Raw genomic sequence first — 21,110 nt, 5'->3', positions numbered from 1 at the left:
GGCGTGATTATTTCCAAGAGCCGTTTCGATCATGGTCGCTCATCAGGGTATTTCCTCGCAAACATTCCGAGTGCCTTCAAGGGGAAGGTGAACTTGTAGTTCTGGTAGAGAATCATACAGCTCTTGTTGAAGACACCTTCGATGGCCTCTTGTTTCCATTCTCCATTCGCACATTGACGGTCCATGATGAGCTTGATGCCCTTTTTCAGAGGCTCGATATCAGGGTAATCAGCTTTGATCAGGGCGATGAGTGCCCAGGCAGTCATCACCACTTGAGACCCGGTTGGGTGTTCGGTATAGACACCCGTTTCACACGACTGCATGGTTGTTAGCAATGGCAATCACGGCGTCTTTGGAGCTTGTCTTACCCTGTAGCTTTCAGACCATCCTCCGTCTTCCCGCTGATTAGAGATCAGGAAGTCGCAGCCCTTCTTGGCATACGGACTGGTAGCATAGGTTTCGCCTACGCTTGCTAGACTTTCAAGAGCAAACATAGTGGCATATGTAAAGCAGATTCCCCAGTTGCCATACCAACCGCCATGGGTATACTGCTTTCGCTTGATGAAGGCAAGTACGCCGTCCTTGAACCGCTTGATTTCCGCAGTGCGGTAGTCTGGCCAGTACTTGTTGAAAAGCGACAGCGCAGTAATGACTGCCGTGGAGCATTCAACGTAGTCATATTCAACCATAATGTTTTCAAAGACCTCCGCAGCATTCAGCATCTCCAAGAGCTCACTGCCGCGCGTGGGCTCATAGGAGGCGCAGCCGCCGGAAGGGTTCTGGTATGTCAGGAGCGTATCGACAGCATCGAAAATCCTCTGGTCATCCAGAAGTTGAGGGTACCCGGGCGTTTTCTGCAGCAGGATAACGGACTTCAAGGCCTCGGAGATGCAGTCGGATACCGCATAGCCCTGGTATTTGTTACTAAAGGCCCAGGCTCCTTTGCGCTGCTGCCGGTAACAAATGTCTTGGTCCACGACGTTCTCCCGGATCTGTTGGTCATCCAAGAACTCGAGCGCCTTCGTCAGCATTGGCCTCCATCGTGGATCTTCAGCGAGATCCGCGTCGATCACCGCTTGGATAGCAAAGGCTGTGTCCCAACTCTGTACACCGTTGGTTCCGTTGCACAGCAATCCTTCATCCTTAACCCACAACGCATCTTCCAGGCGATCAATATGTCTCCGCACTGAATATGCTCCGGGACCGTCGCGAACGTAGCAAAGAACGGTGTTCATAGCAGCATTCACCGGCGCGAGATCCGCGTAGTCGGTATTGGCGTCCTCCATATCGATTTGTTTGCTGACCCAGGCCTCGGCCTTGTTCGCAATGGCCTTGGTTCGGAGGTAGGGGTTCCAGATGTTGGCCAAAAACCAATTGGCTGTGTTGAGCAGCCATGACTTGGGATGGAAGTTGTCAATGTCCGCGATACTGTTGCGGTGGCTAAACCAGTCAATGCTCTCCCACGGCTCTACGAACAGCTCGTTGCGCAACTCGCGAATCACCTCCGTTTCTTCACATACCCATCGCTTCGAGTAGAGGTAGCTCATCGACATGAACACCTGCCGGATGTGAAGCCACCATCTCCACGGGGCGACGGGCACCCAATCAGGCAGGAGCCATATCTCAGGTGGGATGGGGTTCACCATGTCCCATTTGGTAATGCCCAATACACTGAGCCAGAACTTGGCCCAATGCGGACCATGCGTGGCTCCGCCGAGCTTGTGCAGCGTCCCTCGTGCCTTGACCATGAAGGGTTCATCGGCGTCGACCCCCAACAGGCGCAAGACCGTGTAGTTCATAGCTGTGCCGAAAACGGTGCTCTCGCCTTCGATGTGCAGCCCCCACCCGCCGTCATCGGGATGCGCTCTTGCTTTCAGGTAGCTCTTGATCGCGGACGCCTTGTACCAAGGAATAGGAGTCTTGGTAGCATACCAGGCGAAAACAACGCCTGGCAGCAGAAACATAGGACCGCCATACTCGCTGCCCCAGGTGCCGGACTGAAGCTGGAGCTTCTCGAAGAATGTGAGGCCATTGCGGAAGGCGTCGATGGGTTTCGTGGGCTCGGGAAGGTCAGGTAGTCCCTGATGTTGTGTGATTCATCAGTCAAATGGGTTTGGGACCGTCAATCAATATACAACGGTGCTCACCAGGTCAAGACCCAGAAACCACTTGTCCGCATAGCTCTGGGGCCAAGCCTCGGCCTCGTCATCGCCCTCCAAGTAGCGCCAGGTAAGGCGACCTTTCTCGTCCAGGCAGCGCCATCGTGAAATGTCGGTTTCCTCTTGGTGCTTGGCGACTTTGAGGGAAGGTTCGTTGGTCAATTGGACGTCGCTTTTGCGTTTCCTGGAGCCTTTCTCGATCGTTCCGCTAGCGTCGGTGGCATTGACTGGTTTGGTTTTGGCTGCGCCGTTGGATCGTGTGGTAACCATGGCGAGTAGGTTCGGTGGCGGCGAGCTACAGCGCCGTCAATTGCTGGTAAAGTTAGACAATGTGGTCAACCAAACCCTGCTGGCAGAGTGGAAAGGAACTGGGAAAGCCTTGGACGGCGTGGGCGGTCTTGTCAGCTTACCCTTCTCCTATGTTCCCGGGGAGCCGGTGTCCTTGAAATTCACCGTCTGAGTCGTACGGTTAGCAGTCAGTCGGTACTGGACCCGAGTCTGGCGGTGTCCCCCCACGCTGGAGCTTTTGTTTGTTTGTGGTTAGCGGGTGCCTGCCAAGCCTGGTAGCTCCAAGATCTTCATGGGCCATGACGGGGGTATAGCCAATGAGCAGCGTGCCTCTGGGAGCTGCAGCTATCCACTGTTAATCAAACCACCAGCCCAGCTGTCCCGTCACTTCAATCGTCGGCAGTGAGTGAGTGTATGGCATCGACTGTGCCATCGATCCGATATGATCAACTATGTAATTTTGTGTCGTAGAGACCTCCCAAAACACGATGAAATACCGAATGCAGTCGATAGGAAGGCGCGCATGTTAACGTGTCTTGCGTTCGCTGGAAGCGATGTTTTCAACTCGCACCTTCCTTGTGTCACTGAAAAGCGACATCCAAAAGTGTCTGCCTTGCGCCGAATCACAGTCTTCTGCTGCAATGTCAATATCCCGGAGTCGTTTATTTATTCCAATAGACATGGTTATATAGGCACGTTTCTGCGTTATTTTTCCTCCTCGCCGAGTCGTTTCATTGATTAGAGACGCGCTATCTGCCCGAAGCAGTAGGCCACAATGGATCCCCGCGGGCCCAGCAGAATCGCCTATTCTGAGGCGTCTGTATCAGCGCATGGTCGTGCTTCATCACATACTTTATTCTCCGATGATAGCCAGGCACTCCTAGAAGACTCTCCCAATGGCAGCGTACAATCACCCAATTACCAGGGCGTGGGCCGACAAAATGTTATCAGCCGGATTGAAGACATTGTAGAATCCATGGTCGACGCCCTGAGCGAGAATCAGCCTCTGACGTTGCCTCTTCGAAGTCGACGGTCCGGGAACGAGCTTGCCGTTTCCTTTCCATCGACCACACCCAGTGGTGTCAAGAAATTCAGTGGGTTTTGCTGGCGATCTTCTGTCCGATTTCATTCTGCGTGGTGTCTCACATATTCCAACTCCTCTATCAGCTGCTCTTCTTCAGGTTCTCTTTCTTTGCCGCCAAGCTCTCGTTTCGGGCACCATTATTACCAAAAGGTATTCATCTTTCCGACCCTTGGACAGCGACGCTTTGTCATGATTTTTGACCCCAGAGTCTGACAGAGACGTATTGTAGGAGTATCTATTACCATAATCCTGAACTCTTCGAGAGTCAGAGGTATGTGAACGAGCTGGTCGACGACATCGCCTTCATGTTCGGTGTAGGCAGAAATGAGCTGAACATTGTGAGGTTAATAATGGGTGTGGATGGAGGCACGATGCTAACACCACTTCCAGGTCGCCGCCTCCAAAGGCCTTATAGCTGGACAGCCGTTTGGGCCAGAGCATGGCGACCAAGTGAGTCCGATATCCTTCTGTTTTGCTGTCATAGCATAAACATTGACCTATTATAGGCTGTCGTGGTTCCTCCGGCGGAGACAGTGGTCGACTTGGATTTGCGTCAGATTGAATGGATTCTCGTCATAGAGAAAGAAGTATGTCTATGGACAAGATACTTGAGGTGAGGTCTAACGTGGGTACAGGCTACCTTTCGCAGCTTGGTGTCTTTACGATACCATGAAATCTCTGTAGCCGGGCGTGGAATACTCATGACTGTAAGTATCCCGCACTTGTCAAGATCATTTCGTTCAAATTTTGGACTAACCAGTCTATGTTCAGGCAAAGGGGTATCCTGATCTGGCATCTCGGCAGTTCATTCATCGCATCCACTCGAAATTCCCTCAGATTCCCATTTACGCGTTGATGGACTTTGACCCCGACGGGGTTTCTATTCTACGCACCTACAAACATGGGAGCCAAAGCATGCGTCACGAAGAACATGCCACTGTGCCCGGGCTCTTGTGGCTTGGTGTAAAAAGCAGCGATCTAATCGAATTACAGATGCGACTTCTACCGATGGCATCTTCAGGGCCAAGCAATGGCAGAGAGTCACAGTCTACATTGTCATCAAATCCAAACAATGATTACGGGTCAAGCAGCTCTCTTGCTCAGCTTCTACCAGGCTCAACAAGACATGGTGAAGCAGGGTGGAAACTCCTTTCGATGAGCTGTAGAGACCGTGCAAAAGCAATGCAACTCCTTCGCAGTCTGAATGATCAGGTTCACCAGGATGCAGATGAGATGGAACAAACTTCGGAACTGCAGCTGATGTTGGTGCTCAACATGAAGTTCGAGATCCAGGCAGTGGACCAGGCTGAGAATATGGCGTATTGGCTTGATGAGCGCCTTTCCAGGATCAGTGGTTGGATTTGAAAGAAGCAGGTATTTGCGTTGGCAATTATGCGCTTATGAAAACGGGCGATTGGCGCGGCTTCCCTCTACTGGGTGGGATGATACTGTTGCGAATACCTGCAATCAAATGGGCAGGTATTCAGGAGACTATGGTTCGTCTTGGGGGCGGATAGAAAGACGCCTGCTTAGGCCCCTTGGAAAGCTGTACACCGGTGCTCACTGTAGCTGGAATCAATCAATTGATGATCATAGGTGACTCAATTGCGACCTAACGCCAGAGCATCACGTGATTGAGCCCACCTCACTTTGGTGCTGCTTGTCGGTGCACCACGACTCAACCCAATCTCCGCTGGTCTGTTTGTGGGATTTTAATATCGAACTGGATTATTACAACTCGTACAGTGGGATATTCTGATCGGGTTGGCTTCATTTTGCGAATTTTTTGGCCAAGAAAAATCGCCGTTGGGCTTGACAACCTCCGCATCCAAAAACTCCCCGAAAATTTTCACCCAGCCAAAATTGGCAGTGGTACATTGCCTTTCGCACGAGCCACACAAATTCGGAGGGGAGAGCGTCAACCAGCACCGCACATTTTCCAGCCATGGCGCCCAAACTGACGGCCGATGAGATCGATGATCTCATCTACCTTGCCCGTGCCGGCGAAGATGCCGAGCTCACAGTGTTGCTGAAGGAGCTGGGGGACCGGGAGAAGGTCACTATCGCCGACGTTCTGGACGCTGCCAAGGATGAGAGCGGTGCGACCTGTTTGCACATGGCGGCTGCTAACGGTCACTCTAGTAAGTGCATATTGGTTCCGAATGGTTATGGCATCCATCGCGGGGTGTCTATTTTGCCTGCCTCCCAGTACTCCGTCGCAGACTGGGGATTTCCGGTGTGGTGAGGGGCACCGATCTCATTGCAGCGGACTGAATCAGGGCACATTTCAGCTGGATATAGCACTAACACGGGAAACAGAAACCGTAACACACATTCTCTCTTATCTCCCCACCACATCCACAGCCGCGCCTGCGCAGCCCTCATCAGAGGAGTCTTCCTCGCAGGAGCAGCAGCCGACGAGCTACATCAACGTGGCCAACAAGTTCGGCAACACGGCGCTGCACTGGGCGTGCCTGGGCAACCACCTGGACACGGTCAAGCTGCTGCTGTCGCGCGGCGCCTCGCCCGCGCTGGCCAACGACAAGGACCAGATCCCCCTGGACATGGCCGCCTTCAACAACCACATGGCCATCGTCGAGTACTTCCTCAGCCAGAGCCGCAACGTCGAGGCGGAGAACGCCAAGGAGGGCGGCCTCGACGGCGCCGTCAAGGACGTCGACATGGACGCCGCCGATGCCGAGGCCGAGGAGGTCAAGGCGGAGGGGAGCGCGGGGGCTTCGTCATAGCATGCATCACCAAGTCGTAAAAATAGTAAACTGTTTGATCTAAAGCTGCTCTGATTCTACATAAGTGCTACTTGTGATTGCTGGTTTGAAAGGTCTTTAAGCTGAACTTCGTGAATGCTGCTGATGGAAAATAAATACACAGGTTTGTGTTAGCACAGAAGGGGAAGGAGGTCGTAATAAGCCACACTTGCTCAGTACAAGCAGAAATATTATTTCAGCATTACAGGCTTTATGAATGATTTGTCGCCATCTCCCTTGCACTACCTGCTGTTGCCGACCGGGCGACGATGAGACCCGTTTTAGGGCGGGCTTTAGGGCTGGCTGCTGTGCGGCTGCGCTCGCAGCGCCGACGTGGTCGGTGATGCCAGCCGCAGAGTCGAGACGCGGCCTGGTGGATGAGGCTTGAACATTTTAGGGAAATCCACCGATGTTTTCATGCTGCTGTCTTCACCAATCGCGGACAAACGTGACTTCCAGGCTATGGTATAATCCTTCCAATATTGCACCGCCGTCGCCATGATGCCGATTCTGCGTCCGCAACTGGTAAGCATTTTCGGCCTGGCCCACGAAGGCTGCGAATGTCGCAGGCGACCATCTTCGGGACGCTGCCGAGCCGAATAAATGAGCCGAGAAGTAAGACAACAGGGAGTTCCTGCTTGAAACGTTCGGTCTAGTCTAAACCTAGATGGTAAGTGACGCAAAAGCAAAATGAAAGAAGTAACATAGGATCATGAGAAACTCCGGTAAAAAAAGAGGACCGGGGAGAAAATCCGTTTTATATACAAGAAGGGGGGCAAGGGCATTTTGATATTACGAGCAATGTCGATATTTTAGAACTACAGCTGTGAATGAACTCATCAGAGGTTGCGTAATGTTATTGTTCCTTGTGTCTACTGGCTGCTATAATCCTGCTCTGAAAGTCTAGGGAGCTCAAGATCTCCGAGGCGATGCATTATCTTTGTGGCATCCGCATCCGACTTGTTCCAGTGAATATGTACCAGCGTGTCCGATTCATCCTAATCATCCGACCTAAGACAGACTCTCAAGGCCTTCCTCGCAAGGGTCGCGGACATATGCGACCGACAGGCTGCTCCCGCTCTGGGCAAACATGCCGCCACGGCCGCGGCCGCGTCCACGACCTCCGCGGAATCCGCGTCCCGATCCGCGCCCGAAACCCTGTCCCTGACGCCGATTCTGCGTTAGCAGCTCGTAGGCGTTCTCAGCCTGGTTCACAAAAGCCGCGAACGCGAACTCAACGGATGCCGAAGCGTAGCCGCGGTGGACCACTTTCGGAGCTCCGTCGAGCTCGAAGAAGAAATGAGCCGCGAAGTAGGAAAGTAAAAACTCCTCGTTCACAACGTTCGGGCTACCGGTAACCCGGACCACGCGAGATCCACCATCAGGGCCAGGCGGCTGGGCGGCGGCTCGGACTTTGTTCCACACAGCATTGGCAACAAGTCATCGATAACCAAATTCCGTGCGTCGATCTTCGCCTTCAGGCGCTGCGCGGTCGCTCGATCCTAGAGGACGACCTTCGCGGCGCAGTTAGGGTGGAAGCCGGTAGGCCGGTTGATGTAAACAGAGACGATGCGCCCGATGCCTCGCATAGCGGCGAAGACCTGCTCGTAGGCCAGGGTCGGCGGCAGGTTGCGAATGAACAGCGAGCAGTTCTGGCTTGCTGGGATGCTTGCCGAAAGGTTATCGGCGGACGTAATGTTTCCGCCATAGCTGAGCGGGACTTGCTGCAGGGCTCGGGCGATCTGGTTACCGGAGGCCTGAGCTCTCCAGCGGCGGGCAGCGGGCGGTGCGAGCACGGTCGAGTTATTCGGACCGGGCGTGGTGGCGAACTGTCGGGCACCATCGGCTGTGGGCTCGACGGCGGTGAGAGGCTCCGAGTCCTCGACCAGGGACCGAAGTGTCGGATGTGTCTCCTCTTGGCTGGGAGACGAGAGGTGGGGATCGCGAAGGTGCTCCGCTGCTACAACGTTAGTCGCCTGTCTTTTTTGGACACTTTGTGTTGGAAAGGATAATTACTTACCCATAGTGCGTCCTCGAGACGGGCCTCCAACTGCCTGTGCGCTGTTGCCGCCGCGCTGGACGAAGAAGGGGATGTTGTTGTTATCCATCTTGTGTTGGGGGAATTCCGTTGGTTGCAATTCCTGTTGGGGGATGGATGGAGGGAGGCTGATGTGAGATGAATTTTCTCAGAAAGTCGGAAAAAAAAGGTTGGTGCTTTAACAAAGCTGAGTGGTTGCCCGGTAAGAAAAGTGATTATCACCTATAGAAACTTTTATAGTGCTTTTCAGATTTACCACACCTTCACTTGAGCTTGACTTGAGCTTGACTTGAGCAGTGCTACTTTTGCACCTATAAAAACCTTTTCAGGTACTGGGTACTAATGAGAAGAAAAAGAACCTACTATAGACAGTTGGTTGTACCAACAATAGCTGCACATCTGACCTGAATAAGCGCCAGTCAAGCTTTATAATTGATGAGCTGGCTAGGTGGTACTCAAGTCCCTGTGACTGACGAGAAACAACATGTTTAACAGTGTGTTTTTGCTATCTGATAGGAAAATAGTCACGTCGCAGTAGCCGAACAGCTTCCGCATAGTGTGATTTCTGTCCACAGAATTGCTTCACAACAAACTAAATTCGCTTGTACAAGTCTGGTACGTATAGCACAATGCATTATCTGAGTTAACAATATGTTTGATAGATGATACTGCAGCTCAGCAGCTTGTCAAGCACTGGGCGATGCACAGGAACAAAAGAAGTCTGACATAAAAACTTGTATCCAGCAATGATATGTCGTGATGATTGGTCACGCTCCATTCTACCTGGGCATACCCAACTACTTTTGTGTCGACTCATCGCCGCCAACAGGGTGACAGGTGTCAAATCGTGTCTGAAGAAAGGGGCGTGTATACCATGGACACGCCTGAAAAGGAAAATGTCTGTTCTCATTCTAGCAGTAGTGACATGTCACAGATAAATCTGCTTTACCTTTGTCAGTGCATTGTCCTTGAGTACTGTCTCAGAAAGCCTTATAGGGGGTCTCCCCGGATTGTCCTCCTAGAAATAGCCTGTCATGGCTCGTAGGTATCGGCATGTACCGTGATCAACGTGAGCTGATATGCATTACTGGATAAGATATCCACTCAGAACCTGGGCAGCATAGCTGTTTTACAATGGCGACTACATAACCTAGAATGAAATAAGAGTGTTGCATGGACTTGGCTGTTGTTGGTTCAAGGGTTGAGCCATTTTTCATCTCACAGCAAAACTATTACACAGCACAAGCAGAAGCACGAATGAAGATGAAAATGATGCACCAGCTAGATGACAGAAAAGATATTTGCATTTGTGCCACTGACTGGCCCACTTCCTGACTCTTATATACACTGAAGAGAATATGATACACTCGAGAAAACCTTTGCACCCATTCCAAACCGTACCCGGATAGATACCACCCATGAAATATGTTTTTATACACCGCGTAAACACGAAAGTATTGTAATTGGGAAGAACTTCTTATGCAAGAAGAGCTTCTTAAGCGAGGGCCTGCTTGACGGCGTTGAAGGCGGGCTTGGGCTGGAAGGACTGGTCGAAGAGAACGGGGTTCTCGCCCTTGCGCCACGAGTCCTTGTCGGAGACACCCCAGACGGTGACACCGACGCACTGCTCGACGTCGAGGCAGGCCTTGGTGACGGTGGCGTAGTCCTGGGCGGGGGCGTTCTTGATATCGAGCTCGGTGATGGCGACCTCCTTGACACCGGTGGAAGCCAGGGCCTTGAGGGCGCCCTCGATGTTGCCGGCCTGGCCGCCGCTCAGGTGGGTCTGCGAGCCGATACCGTCGATGGGGATGCCGGCAGCGAGCCACTTCTTGACGTGGGCGACCATGCCCTGGGTGAGCTTGGGGGCCTGGGCGGAGTCCAGGTTGAAGTCGTTGATGTACAACTTGGCGTTGGGGTCGGCCTTGCGGGCGGCCTCGAAGGCGATGCGGACAAAGTCCTCACCCAGGACGTCGGAGAAGACGGACTGGCGGAGAGAGCCGTCCTCGTTGAACATCTCGTTGACGACGTCCCAGGCGCGGACCTTGCCCTTGTACTGGGTCATGACGCCGGTGACGTGGTCCTGGATGACCTTGGTGAGGGTCGCCTTGTCCTTGATGTTCTTGACGTATTGGGGCAGCTGGCTGTGCCACACGAGGGTGTGGCCACGGACGCTCATGCCATTGTCGGTGGCGAACTTGACGAGCTGGTCGGAGCCGGTGAAGCTGAACTTGCCCTGGGTGGGCTCAATGGCATCCCACTTCATGGAGTTCTCGGGGGTGAGCTGACCGAAGCTGGCCTTGAGGATGGCGGTGTTCTGCTGGTTGCCCAGAGTACCGGGGTCGGCGATGTTTCCGTAGTAAACCTTGCCCTTGGCGCGGATGGCGCTGGTGAGGTCGCCCTTGGCACCGGCACCGTCAGCGGCGCCACCAGCGGCAGCGCCCGAGTTGCCACCGGCAGCGGCAGCAGTGTTGCCACCGGCAGGGGCAGCTCCAGCGTTGCCGCCGTTGCCACCGAAGGGGTTGCCGCCGCCGTTGTTACCGCCGAAGGGGTTACCGCCGTTGTTGCCGGGGAAGCCACCGAAGCCACCGGGGGCCGCGGCGTTGGATTGCGGCTGGGGGCACGCTACGGGAGCGGCCAGGGCGCCCATGGGGGCCAAGAGACAAGCGATAGTGGCAGCCTTCATTTTGAAAAGTGTGGTTTTGGGAAGGGTGGGAAAAGGTTGGTTGAGAACGTGGTTGAGTTAAAGATGATTTGTGAGGACTTGCTCGATTGAAAGAATGAAACGGAACAGAGCCACTGAACCTGAGGGCCGAGTATTGGAATGTGAAAGAGAGTAGTGCAGGAAAAGCTGTGGGAGTGAAGAGTAAAGGAAAACATCATCAAGCCAAGGCGAGAATCCCATCTATTATAACTACCGATTCCCGCGACCATGTCGTTGGGCGGTGCCCAGGTCCAGGGCGGAAAGGAGGCTTGCTCGTTTGGGTCATGGTCCCGAGAATCCACATTACCGACGCCCGAAAGATGCAAAGGATATTGTGGTCGTCGTTCGATGAGCAAGGACCATGATGGGCCCATCCAGCTGGGTACTGCTGTTGGAGCAGAAAGAGTCTCATAAATCCCACCAATAGGGCGGCACCGCCGGGCCTTGAGAACCAGTATTTGGGTTGGCAGGCTTGGGGGTTCGTGGTGGAATTGTGGCAGCAAGGCTTCTTCCTCCTTGTCGCGAACCCCAAGCCCCCTCGACTTGATCCAAGTCCCTGCCGGGCCCCCTGCCGACCCCTGTTTTCCTCCCGGCTCCTACCATGCATGGCGCGCAGAGTGACGTTGCGGCTTCTGAGCTGTTCGATTTTGCCCATATCTGAGGATGCCAAGAGCGCTAAGTCGGCAACTTTCATGCAAAGGGGTCAGGTCCCAAGTTTGACATTAATGACAGCTGTGGGGCCGTCGGTAGGAAATCCCCTGGTGAAGATCTGAAACGGCTCCACGGCGAGGGAGATCCATGTACACATCCATGTCGATCCCCTGAAGACGTTCGAGTCGGCCAATCAATGGCTTGATGCGTGTGCCGGCTTGGGACGTTCGCTAAGAACGTTCGACGGAAATTCTCATCACTTGTGCGTGCGGCTCAGCTGGCAACTGGATATGTTGGTTAAGTCACGACTCGGTCTGTTTGGAGATCGACAGCGGGTAGGCAGCGTCGGACGGACTGTCAGCCCCAGCCGAGGTTGATTGAACTTGCACACATCGCGATGCCTCACCATGCCCCGAGCGTCCCAGTACGCGCTCATGCAAAGAGATGCACAGCAAAAAGCCAGAGCAGGAAAAATTGTGCTGATTTGGGTGACCGAGAAATGTCTTCAACTGCTCACTGGTCTGATAGTGCAATCCGTCCCGACTTGGCATAATTGACCGTTGATTCCCGTTGATGTTCGTTGATCGAAGGAATCACGGGCCAACTAGCCGCCATGGGGCTGTCGCCTGTAGCCTGTAGCAAGTCATTTAAATTTAGTGCACCTTGACTTTGGCTTCTCCACCACTTCAGACGAAAGGAGCGAAAGGAATGTCTGTTCACCAGGATCATCGCTGCCAACACGAAGTCCAAGATTTGATAGGAGCTCTCTGCTGAAATTCCCTGCGAAGGTCAGTGGAGTGCCGATCCGGGAGAAATATAACGAGCTGCTCGCCAGTTTTTCCGCGCTGCTTGTGCCAGCTGTCTAGAGCGCTGGAACAAATTCCTCCGGTAGTGGCATAGTGCTGCAATTACCGGCAATTCAGCACTCACTACCTCGGGCCGGGCACCGAGCGCGACTGCGCGCATGTCGAAGAGCAAGGCGAGAAGAGAATGGCCACGAGCTAAGCGTTTTGTCAGTCCCTTTTCTGAGGCGGGTTTGCCCCAAAGGCGATGTAGGATATTGGCTAGATTTTGGAAGAGCCAAGCGACGACAGGATCAAGATCAGTAGCCAAGTCCCGATCTACGTGCTTGACTTGCTTGGTATCCGGGCTTGGTATGCGGTTGACAAGTCATTTAGTTTGCGACATCCCTCAGGAGTTCAGAACCACAGTGCTGTGGAGCCGCCCACGACTCACTATTTTAGTCATTCCAACTAAGCGGCTGCAGCCTCAGAAATAATGATTCACTCCAGACAGTTGAGAATATCCCGCACACAACTGCCGGCGACGCCAAAGCGAGACGGGACGCATTTTCATCATCGATAAGGTTGTCGAAACCGATCAGAGTTTTCTGTGGAAGGCACAGGCAAGATTGCTATTGGCAACAACGCACGGCGATGCTTCGTCCGAACATGGCTGTCCAGCATACCGGAACTCGGAAGACCATTTGGCAGACGCCTTTAAATATGCGATGGTGAACTCAACAACTGTCGACCACAGCACGCCGAGGTACTCGGAAGAGGTGGCTGTGTGAATGATGTTTGAAGACGGCTCATTGTCGACCGCATGTCAGAAAGAAATCCGCAAACCCAATATAAGTATAAGACGGTTCTCCGTCGCTCAAACCTCTCAGTGCCAGTACTATTGAAATAAAGGAACCTGAATCAGACGCGCCATGTGTGGAATAAGTGTCGTCGTGAAGCTCAATCGTGCCGCGCCGAACAATGAAGCCGCCGGAGAAGTTGCGCAGAACCACACAAATGGCGATGCCAAGCTCGAGCTCGAAAAGAGGCTCCTCGCGAGTCTGGAGCAGATCGCCCACAGAGGTCCCGACGCCCAGGGTGTCTGGGTAGACCCGACCAGCCAAATTGGTATGGCGTCCTTCTGAGTTTTGGTTCAAGTCTACGTTCGTTTGGGATGACAGTGATGTATGTGACTGACGGCGGGGAGGGAAGGTCTCGGCCACTGCCGCCTCTCTATCAACGACCTGACGCCCGATGGCAGCCAGCCCCTGCATGACGATAGCGGTCACGTCCACGCCGTCATCAACGGGGAGATCTATGACCATGAGCGTCTGCGCGCCGAGTGCATCCGCGAGTGCGGTTATCAATTCAGGGGCCACAGCGACTCCGAAGTGGTCGTGGCGCTATATCGGCGATACGGCGCCCCGGAATTCCTGCGGCACATGCGTGGTGAGTTCTCGCTGGTACTCTACGACGACCGCACCGGCGACGTCATCGCTGCCAAGGACCGCTTCGGTATCAAGCCGCTGTTTTGGACCATGTCGGAAGAAGGCGTGAATGATTCGGCACGAGAGTTGTGGATCGCCGCCGAGATGAAGGCGTTCCTCCCCTTGGGCTGGAAGCCGGAATGGGACGCCAAGGCTATTGCTCTAGATACGTGGGCGCTGGTATCCAATACTGCCTTTAAGGGTGTCAAGCGGGTAAGTCACGATTGCAAGAGTAAAGAAGGGAATTGATGTGTGCCCGTGAGTAGGTCGAACCTGGATGGTATATGACGGTATCACCGGATGGCACCATCAAGCACGAGCAGTATTGGGAGTTTGACTATCCGGATAAAGTAAGCGCCCCCTCGATCCGTGATGTCTGGAGAAATGGGCCAGGCACACTGACGTGTTTGGCACACAGAAGCAAGTCGAGACGCGCTCCATGGAAGAGATGATCCAGCAGGTGCGCGAAAAGGCCATCGAAGCCGTACGGCTGCGCTTGCATGCCGATGTACCGGTCGGCATATACCTCTCCGGAGGGCTCGACTCTTCAACCGTCGCTGGCATCACCAAACATCTGGTCGAGGAGGGCGGCGAGTCTATGGGCAGTCAAAAGCCAACCGACAGAATCGCTTGCTTCTGTGTTAAGTTCGGCACCGACTCGGGGTTTGACGAGTCGGGTAAGATACCATTCACACCCCTGATGCCATGCATACTTACATATGGTTCAATTGATGGTGGCTAATTCTGAGGATATAAAGAGATTGCCCAGCGAACGGCCGATCATCTCGGTGTTCAGATGCACACCATCGACATGACCGAAGCCGACTTCGCCCGACATTTCGAGGACACCGTCTGGCACAACGAGCAAGTGACGTGCGACTTGAACACCGTCGGCAAGTGGGCTTTGTCCAAGCTGCCCCGCGACCTCGGGTTCAAGGTGATCCTTAGCGGTGAAGGTGCCGATGAGGTTTTCGCCGGCTACCACTGGTTTCTGGGCGACTTCCTGTTGGAGGCCGACCACTCGCGGCCCCAGGACCCCCTGCAGCAGGCCCCCGAGCTACGCCAGGCTCTACACGAGCAGGTTCGTAGCCACGTGCGCGACAAGGATCGAAACCTCGGGACAGCCATCACGACGGCCCGGACACTTGACAGCCAGGGTAGCGAAGGCCAAAGCGGCGAGAAGGACGGAGAACTGCCAGGACAAGAAGGCTTTGTCCCGTACCTCGTCTCCTTCGGCATGATGGACGCCGACATGCTTCACCCGACCCTGCGACCCCTCTGCGACGAGCGGGCGCGCTCCCGAGCCGTGATGGAATCGTGGTCGGCAACGGCGCTGAGCAATATCCGCGACAAGTGGCACCCTTTGCACAGCTCCCTCTACAGCTGGAACAAGAAGCAGTTACCGGCCATGATCCTGACGATTGTAGGGGACCGCTGCGAGATGGCGCACAGCATCGAGGGCCGCCCCCCGTTTCTGGACCACCACCTCGTCGAGCTGGTGAACGGCATGCCCCCCAGCGTCAAGGAGCGCTTCCAGCCCCCATCCGAATCCCAACAGGACAGCAATGGAAACGCCCCTGCCGGTTTCGGCCTGCAGAGCGGCAGCAGCGCGTGGTGGCGTAGCGAGAACGATACCGACAAGGACGGCGAGGGCAGCGCCAGCGCCAGCAACGGCACAAACGCGAACGTCTTCAGCCTGTTCTGGGAGAAATGGATCCTCCGCGAGGCGGCGAAACCGTTCATCACGGACGAGCTGTACCGGCGCCGCAAGCACCCCTACACGGCGCCCGTGACGTGGCCCCGGGACGGGCCGCTGCAGCAGATGCTCCGGCGGCTGCTGACCAAGGAGAACGTGGACGCGGTGGGGTTCCTGGACTGGCCCGCCATCGCCCAGTCGCTCGAGGCCGGGTTCGCGGGGAAGGAGGAGAAGGCCGATCCCATGGCGCTGCGCCGATGCCTGTTGGCAGCGGGCTACGTCATCATTGCACAGAGGTTTCATGTAGCTACGGCGGTGTTGGATTGACTGGACAAGGTGATTGCTCGTTTTGTTTGTTCATGATGAGTTCTTGGATGGCTGACGAATAAAACAAGTCCGGGTGTTTTTATGTCAAAGTACATGTATAGGAATGTATTCTTTGGCAGTAGCATCACTATACCGTTCAGTACAAAAGAAAGTAGCGAATTGTGTACGGAGCTGTATTATTTCTTGATGTGACGCATCAGACGGCAACACAATGAACAGTTTATTGTCTCGGAAGAGGGGAACCGGATTTCCCTCTGATTCTATTGTTAGGGGTATGCAGAGATCAACCCTCTGTATCTATCTTTGCGTCGTCTGGAACTATCCTACTCTTTATACGTCTGATCTTGGGTTTTTCTGCCATGCTTGGCTTCTCCCAAACATTATGCATCTGATTCATCCGTAGCGCCTGTGCCGTTACCGAGCTCCGTCCCAATGATGGCTTCGGGGTCCCTTGGCCACACACTGTACGCAGCTTGCTCATAAAGACATCGTGCGCATTGTAGGTACCCTTCAGCCATCTGCTGCCTGCGCTCGTGTCGAAAGCGCGCCGCCCGTGGACGACGCGCAGGTTGTCAAAGATGACACAGTCGCCCGGCTGCATCTTGTACTCGAAGAGGAACTCTTCCTGCTCGAGGAGCTGCTGGAACCGGACGGCGGCTGCGGCCCACGTGCGGTAATCTTCGACGCCTTGCTCTGATTTCTGGAGGTTGCGAAGGGGTGCTTGGAAAGGTGGCGACCAGCGAACGTGACCACTGCTGTCGATGACGGAGTGGTTGTTTTCATAATGGTGCCCGTGCTTCTTGTAATGGTATGCCACCCGCCGTGAGCTCAGCGCGTCCCGCAACTCGGGAGGCCCGATTTTCATGAGATGAGCTGCGCGGGAGGCGTCGCTGAAGAGGGATTCTCCGCCGTCGCACGAGTTCTCGAGGCAGTGCAGTAGCTGAAGGCGAGGCGGGTCTTTGAGATAGAGCATATCCTGGTGCAAGCCAAGGAAAGAACTGGTATAGGCGACATTTTCAGCCTCTGGTTTCGACCGCACATCCCACGTCCGTCCGTACAAGGTCTCCTGGAGGTTGCCAATCCTGCTCGACATGGAGATGACGGATTCCTCCGAGTGTGGTGCGTTCCGAATGAAGAGAATGCCATGTGTGTGAAGTTTCTTCACACCAGCCGCGAGAGCCTTGTCGTTGTTCATCCAATCATCATACTCAATAAAGGTTATATCTCTCTTGATCGTTTGCTTATCCCAAAATATCACAGGTGGAAACCTTGACTTGTTTTGTCCGGTGAAGAACAAATCCACTTGCTCGGCCGAGTAAGTCGAGGTGTGGCTTTCGCGACCATTGCTCAGAAAGTCGTTCTGCCATACGATCTCAAGAGCACCATTCTCGGTCTTCCGGCAGCTTGAAATTGGCAGATCCAGGGGCACATCGGTAGTGCCAAAGTTCTTCTGGCCCGAGTGAGGATCGACACAAGAGCTGCACTGGCATCCGTCGCGTAGCCAATGGCGGTTTAAGACCAATTTTCCCCGTCCTATCCGAGGCCCCTGTCGATGAGTCAGGGTGATAGTATTTCCAGTGTACTTCTCCTTCCCATTGACCATCGTCTCCCATTGTCTCAACTTTTTCTCAAAGGGAGACTCTTCAACGGTAGCTTCGGAGCCTTGGACCTGTTGAGCAGCGCTGCGTGTCGCTTCTTCATCTGTAGTGAAAGAGCTTGGCTCCTGGTTACCATCTGCAGCGGAAGAGTTTGGTTCCTGGTTGCCATCTGTAGCAGAAGAGTTTACCTCCTGATCGGGAACCAACGGTACCCGAAGAGGTAGCTGTTGGCTAATATGACGCTTCTGCGTAGCGAGACATGCCGCAAGATGGTGCGAACCAGGTACCAAGACCGAGGCGGGGCGTGAAACGTGAACAGGCGCTGTTGTCAGAACTCTCGAGGCGAGGGCCCGAGGTATTATCGTGTGGCGAACCATTGCCTACAGCCCAGAACAGACTGTAGATATGCAATGCGTTAAGTAGACTGCAAGCAATGCTCAAGCTTGGCGCCGTATGATTTCGCGCCCGTTGATAACTCTTGATTCTCGAAGGTCTCTCGGTATAATTCTTTGGCCCACACTGGGCAAGGCGATCCTACTGTGGAAAACGCGTCTAGTAAAGAAGGATGAGCCAAAACAAAAACCGCTCAATATGCTGATCGGGTCTTGCGTGGCCCATGGAAAATCTACGAGTAGTCAATCATAACAGATCTTGAGAATTTATACGTGTGACATCTGACTGAGAGGAGGGGTGGCTTCCGTTCAGTCGGCCAAGCGGCTTGTCAACCTCGGGATCTAGACGCCGGTGATGAGAGTGTATCCACCGAGAAAGTCGATTGGCATCCACACAAAGTTCGCAGGCCAGCCTGCGGATTACCTAACCGGGCATTGGGACTGTAACTAAAAACGGCTGATGCGCTACAAAACCGCTGTGGAGGCAGGCGGTGAAAAAGTCGCAGCCAATCAGAAGCTGCGATAAGAAATGGCCCCTCGCTAATCGCCTGCGAACTTTCCAACTTTTTTTTCTGCAAGCATTGCGTCCAATTGCCCTGGCAAGTGAGTTAGTTGAGTGTATGCCAGTCAACAGTAACCCATCCCGCAACACCAAATAACAGCAGCCACCACACTGCCATTCCGAAAATGGCTGGCCCCAACGCAAGGAAGAGGAGTCATCAGGACTATTCACTCAAAGGACGGATGAAGGCCCAAAGACCTTTAAAAAAGCACAAGAAACAGAAGCATTACAACAGTGATTCCGAAGACGATGCCGAAGAGACCGCCACGGCCGACAAGGGCTTCAAGCCGGTCGATCTTATGGACTCGGAAGACGACCTCGACAACGCCGTGGTAGACGACGGAGCTTCATCTGCCGGTTCGGGTTCGGATTCGGAATCAGGCCAATCAGATTCGGAGGCCGACGACGACAAAACATCCACACGCGACAAGCTCACCAAGCGGAAAGCGGGCCCGACCAAAGCTCAGCCAAAAGCCAAGAAGTCAAAGCAAGAAGACAACAAAGACGAGGAGGATTCAGACTCGGATGACGACCTGGAGGAGGAGAACGACGAGTTCGACTTAGACGCCGCCGCCGACGACGACTCGGACGCCGAGGAGGATGACGAAGAGGGTGACGACACATTATCCGGCGCCAAGAAGCCCAAGTCGAAACGTAACGACCCCGGCGCTTTCGCAACCTCGCTGAGCAAGATCCTGTCGACGAAGCTGCCGACGACGCGGCGGGCGGACCCGGTGCTGTCACGCAGCGTGGACGCGCACAAGGCGGCGCAGGCCATCACGGACACGGCGCTTGAGGGCAAGGCCAAGAAGTTGCAGCGGGTGCAGAAGCTGGCGGCGCTCGAGAAGGGCCGCGTGCGCAACGTGCTGGTGGCGTCGCGCAACGAGGCCACGGGCGAGCTCGAGGCCAGCACGGGGCAGGTCATGGAGAAGGAGCGCCAGCTGCGCAAGGTCGCCCAGCGCGGTGTCGTCAAGCTCTTCAACGCCGTCCGCGCCGCCCAGGTGCGAGGTGTCGAGGCCGAGCGCGAGTCCCGCAAGGACGGCTTCGTCGGCGTCACCAGCCGCAAGGACAAGGTCACCGACATGAGCCGGAAGGGGTTCTTGGACCTTATCGCGGGCGGCGGAAAAGCGATCGAGGAGGCTTAGTGGAGGCTGGAGATACCCCTGAAAAGTTCTACCTAATGACAGACTCTTTTGTTGAGCCAATCCCTGCCGCACATGGCATCCTATCTCGTCCATTAGTTGATATCTTCTCGTGAACTCTGCGCCATATTGTGATCGTTCGGTTTCGCAGCCGTTTTAAGTCGAATCAAAGTTGTAGCCACAGACTTTTAGCCCCTAGCCCCTGACGATGTTGCCCATCATCCGAATGATCGAATATTTAAGCATCTGCTATGCACTTGTTGGGTTGAAGTTCTTGACTTGAACTGAGGTTCTCATAATCTCGTGGAGATGGTCTCTATGTGGTGCCCCGTGAGAAGAGCACCCGTTTTGTGTGATGGTACATGTACATTGCAAGACGAGCGCATCTGCCCGCTTCCGTCCGTCCAACTCCAGGCATATATTGCCCCCCTGGCTTCACATGTCGTGACAAGCCGTCTAACATGAGTACTCTATACAATTAAAGACGTAACTGCTTGGAGTGCCGCGCGCCATCATGAATGACCACGCTGTGTGAACGATCCGCGGCCCCGCCATACCTCATTTCCTAGCCATCCCTTTTCTTGTCCAATCCCTCTACCTCCTCTTCTTCTATTTGCTGCCAAAGTCGCTCGCCTGAAGGTTCCGCGTCATGCTGGGCAGCTTCACCCGCAGCCCGTCGAGCTCCTTGGTCATGGTGACCTGGCAGCCAAGGCGGCTGGTCTCGGTGAGGCCGAAGGCGAGGTCGAGCATGTCGTTTTCGTCGTCCTCGGGCTCGGGCATGCGGTCGTACATGGCCTCGTCTGTCACGATGACATGGCAGGTGCTGCAGGCGCAGCTGCCGCCGCACGCGCCCTCCATCTCCAGGTCGTTGGCCTGCGCTATGTCCAGCAGGTTGTCGCCCGCTGAGACCTCCAAGGTGTGCTCGCTGTTGTCCTTGTCGATGAAGGTTACGTGGAGTCTGTACGTCGGAGAGAAAAAAGACAGGGTTAGCGGGTTTACATCGATCGAAGATATTCCGGGGAACGGCCGCCTCGGGGGTAGGCAGGGTGGTTGACTAACTCTTCACCGGGCTTGGGGGGCGTTATGTGGCCGTGGAGCCGGAGCGGCGTTATGCTGAATGCGCGGGACTGTGTGAGGCTCGGTAACCGGGACCGCGAGCTGAAAAGCAAGCGGGTCGATAATTCGGATGATGCTATCGACTTGGACGGGGCATTGAGGCACCGGAGAGCCCGGGCGAAGCTGCGCGAGGTTGCGGCCATTTTGAAGTGTGCGGGTGTTGGAAAACGGAGGTTCGGAGGTAGAGTTCTGCACTGCGTCCAGATGCAGCAGAAGCTCTTAATGTACGAGAGCAACAACAGGCAATGATTCTTCCTCTAGCGAATGGAAGATTCTTTCTCTGGAGATTACTAGAAATTGGAAGTTGGAAGTTGCTTCAGAT

At 54.5% G+C, this 21,110-nt stretch overlaps 10 protein-coding genes across 10 annotated transcripts; 4 read left to right on the top strand and 6 right to left on the bottom strand.

The window, feature by feature from the left end:
* Window positions 1-29: 29 nt before the first annotated feature.
* On the bottom strand, window positions 30-2,429 carry PG985_013705 (Lanosterol synthase; the record flags this gene model as incomplete). The annotated part of the gene is made up of 3 exons (XM_066833471.1): window positions 30-317; window positions 369-2,081; window positions 2,148-2,429. 3 exons carry the CDS (start codon window positions 2,427-2,429, stop codon window positions 30-32), a joined length of 2,283 nt encoding a protein of 760 aa, XP_066678211.1.
* Window positions 2,430-3,222: 793 nt separating this feature from the next.
* Window positions 3,223-4,896, top strand: PG985_013704 (uncharacterized protein; the record flags this gene model as incomplete). Its single annotated transcript, XM_066833470.1, has 6 exons — window positions 3,223-3,681; window positions 3,738-3,869; window positions 3,922-3,981; window positions 4,038-4,118; window positions 4,167-4,238; window positions 4,303-4,896. 6 exons carry the CDS (start codon window positions 3,223-3,225, stop codon window positions 4,894-4,896), a joined length of 1,398 nt encoding a protein of 465 aa, XP_066678210.1.
* Window positions 4,897-5,476: 580 nt separating this feature from the next.
* PG985_013703 (uncharacterized protein) lies at window positions 5,477-6,278 on the top strand (the record flags this gene model as incomplete). The annotated part of the gene is made up of 2 exons (XM_066833469.1): window positions 5,477-5,672; window positions 5,851-6,278. 2 exons carry the CDS (start codon window positions 5,477-5,479, stop codon window positions 6,276-6,278), a joined length of 624 nt encoding a protein of 207 aa, XP_066678209.1.
* Window positions 6,279-6,589: 311 nt separating this feature from the next.
* Window positions 6,590-6,829, bottom strand: PG985_013702 (uncharacterized protein; the record flags this gene model as incomplete). Its single annotated transcript, XM_066833468.1, has 1 exon — window positions 6,590-6,829. One exon carries the CDS (start codon window positions 6,827-6,829, stop codon window positions 6,590-6,592), a length of 240 nt encoding a protein of 79 aa, XP_066678208.1.
* A 478-nt stretch (window positions 6,830-7,307) lies between these two features.
* On the bottom strand, window positions 7,308-8,404 carry PG985_013701 (uncharacterized protein; the record flags this gene model as incomplete). The annotated part of the gene is made up of 3 exons (XM_066833467.1): window positions 7,308-7,691; window positions 7,811-8,256; window positions 8,317-8,404. The coding sequence occupies 3 exons, from the start codon at window positions 8,402-8,404 to the stop codon at window positions 7,308-7,310; spliced, it is 918 nt and encodes a 305-aa protein (XP_066678207.1).
* A 1,425-nt stretch (window positions 8,405-9,829) lies between these two features.
* On the bottom strand, window positions 9,830-11,017 carry PG985_013700 (uncharacterized protein; the record flags this gene model as incomplete). Its single annotated transcript, XM_066833466.1, has 1 exon — window positions 9,830-11,017. One exon carries the CDS (start codon window positions 11,015-11,017, stop codon window positions 9,830-9,832), a length of 1,188 nt encoding a protein of 395 aa, XP_066678206.1.
* Window positions 11,018-13,400: 2,383 nt separating this feature from the next.
* PG985_013699 (Amidase chyE) lies at window positions 13,401-15,978 on the top strand (the record flags this gene model as incomplete). The annotated part of the gene is made up of 5 exons (XM_066833465.1): window positions 13,401-13,596; window positions 13,681-14,168; window positions 14,222-14,305; window positions 14,374-14,632; window positions 14,714-15,978. 5 exons carry the CDS (start codon window positions 13,401-13,403, stop codon window positions 15,976-15,978), a joined length of 2,292 nt encoding a protein of 763 aa, XP_066678205.1.
* Window positions 15,979-16,358: 380 nt separating this feature from the next.
* Window positions 16,359-17,581, bottom strand: PG985_013698 (TfdA family Taurine catabolism dioxygenase TauD; the record flags this gene model as incomplete). The annotated part of the gene is made up of 2 exons (XM_066833464.1): window positions 16,359-16,384; window positions 16,447-17,581. The coding sequence occupies 2 exons, from the start codon at window positions 17,579-17,581 to the stop codon at window positions 16,359-16,361; spliced, it is 1,161 nt and encodes a 386-aa protein (XP_066678204.1).
* Window positions 17,582-18,655: 1,074 nt separating this feature from the next.
* PG985_013697 (uncharacterized protein) lies at window positions 18,656-19,675 on the top strand (the record flags this gene model as incomplete). The annotated part of the gene is made up of 1 exon (XM_066833463.1): window positions 18,656-19,675. The coding sequence occupies one exon, from the start codon at window positions 18,656-18,658 to the stop codon at window positions 19,673-19,675; it is 1,020 nt and encodes a 339-aa protein (XP_066678203.1).
* A 606-nt stretch (window positions 19,676-20,281) lies between these two features.
* On the bottom strand, window positions 20,282-20,931 carry PG985_013696 (mitochondrial matrix iron-sulfur protein; the record flags this gene model as incomplete). The annotated part of the gene is made up of 2 exons (XM_066833462.1): window positions 20,282-20,630; window positions 20,732-20,931. 2 exons carry the CDS (start codon window positions 20,929-20,931, stop codon window positions 20,282-20,284), a joined length of 549 nt encoding a protein of 182 aa, XP_066678202.1.
* Between the last annotated feature and the right edge of the window lie 179 nt (window positions 20,932-21,110).

The sequence above is a fragment of the Apiospora marii genome (genome assembly GCF_038362585.1).
Source record: "Apiospora marii strain CBS 49790 chromosome Unknown utg000011l_segment0_segment0, whole genome shotgun sequence".
Lineage (NCBI taxonomy): Eukaryota > Fungi > Ascomycota > Sordariomycetes > Amphisphaeriales > Apiosporaceae > Apiospora > Apiospora marii.
The sequence above is the reverse complement of the archived record's forward strand: the minus strand, read 5'-3'. Positions and strand labels throughout refer to the sequence as shown.